This window comes from Hemibagrus wyckioides, linkage group LG28 (assembly GCF_019097595.1).
Source record: "Hemibagrus wyckioides isolate EC202008001 linkage group LG28, SWU_Hwy_1.0, whole genome shotgun sequence".
NCBI classification, from domain to species: Eukaryota; Metazoa; Chordata; class Actinopteri; order Siluriformes; family Bagridae; genus Hemibagrus; species Hemibagrus wyckioides.
This window is the reverse complement of record NC_080737.1, coordinates 5044088-5052625: the sequence shown is the minus strand read 5'-3', so window position 1 is coordinate 5052625 and position 8538 is coordinate 5044088. Positions and strand designations below refer to the sequence as shown.

General features: G+C 34.9%; 1 protein-coding gene across 1 annotated transcript; it reads right to left on the bottom strand.

The window, feature by feature from the left end:
- Positions 1-2803: 2803 nt before the first annotated feature.
- LOC131348292 (uncharacterized) lies at positions 2804-6635 on the bottom strand. The gene is made up of 7 exons (XM_058383109.1): positions 6408-6635; positions 5782-5993; positions 4835-5091; positions 4521-4643; positions 4257-4398; positions 3866-3901; positions 2804-3594 (listed from the first exon to the last, which is right to left on the bottom strand). Exons 2-7 carry the CDS (start codon positions 5963-5965, stop codon positions 3335-3337), a joined length of 1002 nt encoding a protein of 333 aa, XP_058239092.1. The 5' UTR covers positions 5966-5993; positions 6408-6635; the 3' UTR covers positions 2804-3334.
- Between the last annotated feature and the right edge of the window lie 1903 nt (positions 6636-8538).

Sequence of the window (8538 nt, the reverse complement as noted above, 5' to 3'; positions counted from 1 at the left end):
GCTAAACTAATTGTGAATGGTTGTGTGTGATATCGAGTCTTCCCTGGTTGTGACTTTCATTTTAAAATAGGGTGATAAACAATTTAATAATTCAGAAGCACTAGCCTAGAGCTCCAAGCACCAAGATAGCTTTGGATCAGATAACATGTAACATAAATAAATTAAAATAGACCATTTTAGGACACATTGAAATAGTTTGTTAGAAATCTGCAGGCTGGCTGAATTCATTCAGAATGGTAAAAATCTTTGTGTGTAAACACGACTAATGAAAGATGAGAGACTTGAGCAGCAGCTTCTGACAGTTCCAAGGACAATGCAGTTTGTGTTCTTTACCTTTAATCTAAATGTGTGTTGTTTGGTTCTCAGTGCTGTATTTAGCAGTGATCTAGTCTGTTCTACTGAATATCCAAAAACCGTAACAATTCAAAGACATTTAGTGTGTAATTTAATTTCCTCTGTGATGTAAAAAAAATCTTGTTTCAGTTTGATTTCACATTGAGCTAATAAAGTTAAATAAATGAATACTTATTTATTTCATATTTGTACAAGCTGCTGCTTTTAAGCTCTTGTGCAGGTGTGTATCAGAGTGAAAACCAGAGTTACTGTTTATTCAACTCAAATAAACTTCACTCCACATTAGCAGCCTGTATACTGAACCTCACACTGAATACTGAGTGTGTGTTTCATGTACTGAGATGAGAAGCACAGATGATGATGTGGAGTTTATGCAGTGTGGGGATTAGGAATACTAACCCATCAGTACTGTAATTGTTTCCTTCAGTCTCACTATGTTCCTGTAACCTCTCCCCTCTGTCACCTCTCTGTTTTTATAAACACAAACACAAGTCTGTCCCCTTAAACCACCGGATCTCCATGTTAACAGCACTGATTTGTGAGAGTGACAGCAGAGTGATTATTCCACTCTCCACCACTAGGACCAATGAGTTTAAACTCATCTGTGTAGAAACACACACACACACACACACACACAAAATAAATTCAATAAATGTCAATAATTTCACTGAATTACATTAATAAATGAATTCCTGTATTATATCTTATTATATACTTCTTGCAGTCGCCATCTTTATCTCTTTCTGTAGATTCAAACTAATAAAGTCCTAAATACACACACACACAGACAGAGAGAGAGAGAGAGAGAAAGTACTCATTTTAAACAACTAAACTCTCACAAATTCATGGAAATAAGTTACACACAGTTGCATTTTGGAAGACTATTGTAACAGGTTATTGATTCATTATAGACTAACATGTCCTTTAGCATGATGCTAACTCCTCTTACCGTCTCTGTTCCTCATATAAACACATCTGCTGCTTTAGCTGAAGCATTTCCACATTTCAGAGCGGCTCATATTTGGTATTTATCTCATTAAGGTTTAAACCCCGTGTTTAAAATGTCTCCTGTCTACACACACATATATTCCTCCTTTATCAGTCCGTTACAGCAGGAAGGGTAACAGTGAAGTTGCTCTGTTTGCAAGTTGAAAACTATTTTCAATTCCACCTTCATTACAGAGAACTCAGAGAGCTCTGCCACTTCGCCTCTGATAACCACACCCACTGTGCTCAGCATTACTAGTTCATCGTATATACATGTGTGTTCTTGAGTTTGCTTTTGAAATTGGTGTCTGATGGTGTCTCTGCTGTAAATGCTGAGGTTACTGATACTTCTCAAGATCAGTCTCAGATACATGCTTTGTCTTCCTGTCACACTGAAACAGACAGCACACTCCACACTGGCTAGCAGGTCACTTCTTTGATTCCAAATACATATGAACTAACAAAATATTAGTTCAATAAAACATAGGTTGCAAGCTAAAATTGTAAAATTTAAGCACTGCTGAATGTCATTAGTCAGATGATAATGTTTAAATTTCTATAAAAGCAGCTCTGACATTTTAATACAATTTTATTTATTCAATAATATACAATACTGTGTCACTTCAGTGTCACCATATTTCCCTTTTGTAGTGAATTGCAACTGAGGGTTAGTTGAAAATATACTGTGAGAGATTCTGATTTGCCCAAGCTAAAGGTGGAGTGTGACTCTTGTTTTCTCATGTTTTCAATGTGAAAATGTTATTTTTTTCTACACAGGCCAGTTAGGCTCTTTAGAACATAAGTACATAACACAACACAACACAACATAACATATAATCTATCCAACAGTACTGTTGGATAGATTCAGTTTCATGGTATCTAAATGCTTCAGTCTGCAGGAGGAAATAACAATCTAAATACACAATTATTACTATAAAAATATAGAAAATAACAGATTTTACTTTATTTTTTTCTTATTTTTATATCACGATTTATAGACATGATTATGAAATGTTTAGTGTAAGCATTCTGAAGTTTTAATAAAAACTTGATAAAAAATTTTTTTATTAAAATGTCTCTTCAGACAATAAATGACAAATGCATCAGTAGTGCAAGTATTATATTTTTTTGCCAATGAAGGGAATAATTTATGACAGGGTGGTGTAATGAAGCTTACTGTTACCACCTTGAAATTAATACTTTTCAAATAATAACACAAAGTGTTTTATGCCTCTAATCTAACTGCAATAACATTTTTTTTTAAATCTAGTGATTAATAACAATTCTTTCCTTTTATCCCCTTAAAGTTGTGGATTCAGATTTTTTTTTTATTATCTTGAAGCAAATAATATATTTCTAAAAATACAACTAAAAAACAACAAATTCAAAATAGACATTAAACACATACTGACTGAAGTTTTATTTCATAAATACTTGTAAAGAGTATTTAATGGTACATATGGGTTTTAATTTCTTTATGTAGCTGTCAAATCTTAGTCAACCTTTAATGTGATACAACCACCAACAAAAAAGTAAAAAATACGTATACATAATCAAATCATGTTAGCTGAACATAAACAAATGAAGCAAAATGTATTTAAAAGTGTGTTAATGCATATCAAATATTTCAACTGGAGCAAAAGTTAATTAAATTGTAAAAGATTAATTTATTATGTATAACATTAAATTTGTGTGGAACAGAAGTTTTATTTAAACTAAAATTCAATAAACTTTTCTCAGTGTAGAGATTCATATAATGCTACTAAATTATGTAATGTAGGAGATGTGTCCATATGAGGTACATCATAACATCAATTCACTGGAGCACAAAATACTAAGAAAATTTTTTAATGCTATTCTACATACAAGAAACACTCTTAAAAGCAAACTAGGAAAGACTTCATTACAACACAAAAACCCAATCACAAAAATATATCAAATACAGTAAGTAAAATTAAATGTGCTGTTGTGTGCAGGACCCACAAACCGAGGATCAATCCTTACTCAAATCCTCCACTAAGTAAGGCTCTTTCTCCTTTAGGACTTTATAGGCTTCTGCTTTCACAACTCTTCCTCCTGCATCGAAAGAACTGTACAGAAGCCTCATTTGATCACGTGATGTTGATTCTGCATGAATTCTATTGTACTTTTCATCACTAATCATCTTCTTGCTTTTCAGACAGTCTGCTATCTCCATTACTGCAGAAACTCTCTGAATGAGCTCTGCTCTGTATTGATCCATAAAGTCAGCACCTAAAATGCAAATGTAAACGTTAGAAATTCTAACAATGTACACAATTTTTATATTTATATAGAATTTTTTTTAGGAATGCGTTCTTGTTACATTGCCAAAAAGTTCTTTGGCAACAAAGTTCTTTGTCTACAATTCTCCAAAAAAGTTGGAGAACACTAAATAAAATTTACATTTGCAGTAACTTTTTACATGGACAGTTTAATGTGTAAGACTGTCGAGTGTCATAATTACAGTGGGAAAGTTAGAAGTAAAATTTACAAGCAGCCTTACCCGTTGTATCTGATTTGGATGAGACAGCATCTGTACCTGTTTTGACAAGTAAGAAAATAAGACTCTGACACTACATCATTAATGCACACCTAGAGCAAAAATTAATTTAGTAACTGAGAAATCACTTGACTGCCATTGATACTCTATATACACACTAACAAGCAACAAAGCTACAATCAACTATTCATTAATTCATTCCCTCACCCAAAACGGACTACAGTGAGTTCCCGTTTACTATTTCTTCCTCAAAAATCCAAAATTAAAAAAAAAAATGCAAAAATAGCAGCAAATAATTACCAAAAAACCCATAACCCACAGGCGAATAACCCTAATAACACATATATACTGGCTGTTACTGTATCTATGCGCTACTATAAAATCATTTGCTTACCTGTAAGAAAGACCAAACGCTCCCAGACTTCCTGGTCATTTTCATCCAAGAGACCTAAAGTGACTTTATCAACCTCAATATTACAGAGCATCTCAAATGTAGGATGATAATTAGGGCCATAGTCACACTCAAACTTCTCAATCTAAGGAAACAGGAAATGCAGAGACTATTTCAGAATGAATGTCAACCAAGGTCAACTATGATTCTTTGAAGAGGACCAACGTTTCGATCAGTTTTTGTATAATAGTATGAGCTGTACCTTACCTTGGGTTGGAATACATAATCATGGTCAGTATTTTTACAACATGGCCGGTATTTTTTCCCAGGAGTCAGTTTACATCTGGAGCTTGTCTCAATGTATGTGTTGTACCCATGCTGTTTGTGCACCTTCAAAGGAAACCAAATGAAATAGTATTCACTTTAAATGTTAAAAATTAGAAATAAAATTTTAGTAAAATGTTGTGTTTATCACTAAAGTATCTAGCAATACATCTTTTTGTCACTTCCCATGATGACCAAACCATAAAATATAAACAAAAAAATATAAATATTTAGCACTACTTATTAAAGAAGATTACCTCTTCAACTGGTACATTCCCTGGCAAAAGGTGCATATGCAGTTTGCTCATCCTGTGCTTTCCATTTATTTTTTTATAGAACAGTAGTACTTGGGCTGTGATGGGAATTTTGTGGGATAGCAGTGCTCTTAAGAGACCGAAGAGGGAGAGACCTTGAATGTTTATGATGGCATGCGTTTTTGTTACTTTTAGTGGCTGAATGAGCTCCACATTACCACCAGTCACATGTGCTGCAGTTAAATTAACCTCATCTGTACCTGAAACATATAAACAATCAGTACCAGGCATGTTAGATAATAATGACAACACGATTTGGATATTTTACCTCAGTAGTCTTCAAATGTGCCTAATTAGGCTCACAAGAGGGCTCTTATGTACTAGATTTATTGTTGTATTGCCGTAGATTATTACTTACATTTGCAAATTAGTACTCAGACCTCTTATACTACTGATATCTACAGTATAAAGCACTATTTAACACATAAAAACTATTTGTCGGATCTAAAATGCTAAGCACGATAAATTAGTTTACATATCACACATCACAATCATTCTCTTGAACTGGCATCAGACCAGTAAAATATTAGTAATTAAATATTAGTTTTGATGTTCTGGATCGTTTTTGTCTGAAAGTAGACAGAGAGGAATAGAAAAATCCAACCTTTTGCTATGAATCTAGTTCTGCCTCTAGATATTCTTTAAATATACAAAGGCACTGTTTAACTGATGTTTCTGGCTTTCATTACAAATCTATGTACAGTGTATGCTGTTATCATTTGAAGCTTAATATAAGTCATTTAAAGTCATGTTTACTACATCACTATAAAATGGCATACAGTATTTGCACACATAGATAGTTATTGAGCAGGTTTCACTTTTATTGTGTTGGTTGTAAGAATATTTCATATTTAACCATGAATTTAAAAGATAGCCATGGGTCAACTTACAGATCTCACAATGTGGGAGATGCAGATGACGGATAGAACCTTCAAGGCAGGCAATACTGTACAGTGGTCCTGCAGGCTGCTGTTGTCCTAATCCCTCCAAGGAACAGCTGTCCCAGGACACTATTCTGTACAGCACTTCCCCTTTCCCATCCATCTCAAACACAAGTTTGGTCAATTTGCACATAAACTGACCAGCATGAGGGCAGAGAAACCTTAAAATAATAGGAAAATAATAGGACTAACAACATGTCCTGCTATAATATTGTCAGCAAGAGTTTGTTTGTTTAAATGTATGGGTGGAAAAATAAAACATTTCTTCTCAGAAGAATGGTGGATGCTATACTACCTATGTTTTGAGTATGTTTTTCAAGCATGTATAGGTGTGAGGGCCTTACATTTGGGTGTGCACTGCAGCAGGCAGTGAGATTTGGAAAGAGTAGTTTAATTTTCAGTATACATACAGATAACCTCTTCTGCATAATTGACTAGTATTTCTTTATTTTGTGTGAATCTGCTTGTCTGCTGAGCACTATGAATAAAATCATAAAAGCCTGGATATGAAATCTGCTACTCCAGAATGCCTTGCTATTGACTTTTTCCCACTTGGAATTAAAGAGGCATGTTACCTATATTCATCTTTGCTCTGATTGTCAACATAGTTTTCCACCAATTCTGGAATGAATACTTCCACATCTGCCTGTGAAACAAAAATAGACAAGGTGTGGACAGTATTATTATGAGTATTAGATGAAGATCAGACACCATATCATGAGTATTCATTTCAAAAACTTGTAGCTGTAACTTTACAATTTCCATAAGATGATGTAAATTCAACTTTGAGACCATACAATATTTATTAAGGACATCAGTGCATGAAATGCAATATATTTTTTAAAGTGCATTTTAATGGACAAATTATATGAGTGAAAAAACTGAAAAAGCTTCTTGCAATATCAAATGTTTTATAATAGTATTTTTATTATACAACCCAAATTCCTTTGTTGAACTCGAATAAAATGAAAATTAAAAGAATTTCAAATCACATGAGCCAATATTTTATTCACAATTGAACACTGATAACATAAATGTTTAAACTGAGAAATGATGCACCTAATGTTCTCTGTAGGTGAATGATCTGGACTGCAGCTAGGCCAATTCAGCACCTGGACACTTCTACTACAAAGCCATGCTGTTGCAATAGCTGTAATATGTGGTTTTGCATTGTCCAGCTGAAATACACAAGGGGAGCATGTGTTGCTCTAAAACCGTTATATACCTTTCAGCATTCATAGTGCCTTCCAAATCATGCAAGCTGCCCATACCATACGCACTTATACACCCCCATACCATCAGAGATACTGGCTTTTGAACAGAACGCTGATAACATGCTGGAAGGTCTCCCTCCTCTTTAGCTCGGAGGACTTGGTGTCCGTGATTTCCAACAAGACTGTCAAATTTGGACTCGTCTGAACATAGAACACTTTTCCACTTTGAAACAGTCCATTTTAAATGAGCCTTGGCCCACAGGACATGCAGGCACTTTTGGACCATGTTCACATATGGCTTTCTTTTTGCATGATCAAGCTTTAGTTGGCATCTGCAGATGGCACAGTGGATTGTGTTTAGCAACAGTGGTTTCTGGGCCCATTTAGTAGTCAATGACAGAATCATGCCGATGAATGATGCACTGTTATCTGAGGGCCCGAAGTTCCAACAAAGGTCTTTGGCCTTGTCCCTTATGCCGAGTTCACACTGCATGACTTTTCCATTGCCAAGTAGTTTTGCAAAGTCCCTAACTAGTTTTGCAAAATCAAGTCAGAGTTGAGCGCGTGCACATGAGTGTCAATTGCGCAGTGTGAATGACCAAAAACACGATCTGTCCTAGTCACCGATGATGACAAAGTCGTGCAGTGTGAAAGGAGCTCTGACTGAAACATACCTCGGTGATGACCTACAGCCAATGAGTGCAAGTTACAGGGCAGTGGATAGTTCAGGGAGGAGTTAAAGACCACAATACCAGCAAGCATGGTTGGAGCACAATATTATAGTTTAATAGAGTGTATAGGTTTTTATCAGAAAAAATATCTTAAATATAATTATATCAGAATAAATAAGCTTTACAATAGCATCAAACAGAAATAGCACATTGCAAAATTATTCATTTGTTCAATTATACAGAACGCACAATCCTTGTTCCCGGCACAGTCCATTTGGCTTGGAACTTTTTTGGGGTAACATTTCCAGTCTTGCGCGAAACCTCCGACATCATGTGTGATCTTGCATTATTTTCTTATTATTTCTCGCATATGTGCGGTTGTGAAATGAAGTTTGCGGACCAGACAGAGTTGTCAGCGATTCTTCCTAACGTGAAGTCATGCAGTGTGAAAGCTTCTGACGCCAATCCAGCATGCCGTGTGAACACAGCAACGACTAAATGCTACCCTGGATAGCCGTGCAGTGTGAAAGCAACAATGATCCGATTACTTTGGAAATCGTGCAGTGTGAACCTGGCATTACACACAAAGATTTCTCTTGAATCTTGTGATTATGTTATGCACTGTGGATGATGAGATTAGATTTAATTTAGATTAGATTAGATTAGATGTTTATTGTCATTGTACCATGTTGCATGTACAAGATTTGCAAAGCCTTTGCAATTTGACGTTGAGGAACGTTGTTTTTAAAGTATTATATAAAGTATTCTTTTTACACACTCTTTTATAGATCGGAAAGTCTCTGTCCATCTTTACTTCTAAG

Bases quoted from the DNA above. Each gene is read 5' to 3' on its own strand.
- LOC131348292 (XM_058383109.1), bottom strand. From the start codon at position 5,965: ATGTGCAAATTGACCAAACTTGTGTTTGAGATGGATGGGAAAGGGGAA. The intron at 4,644-4,834 runs GTAATCTTCTTT...TTTCCTTTGAAG, and splicing joins GGAATGTACCAGTTGAAGAG to GTGCACAAACAGCATGGGTA. The intron at 3,902-4,256 runs GTAAGCAAATGA...TTGTCAAAACAG, and splicing joins GCGTTTGGTCTTTCTTACAG to GTACAGATGCTGTCTCATCC.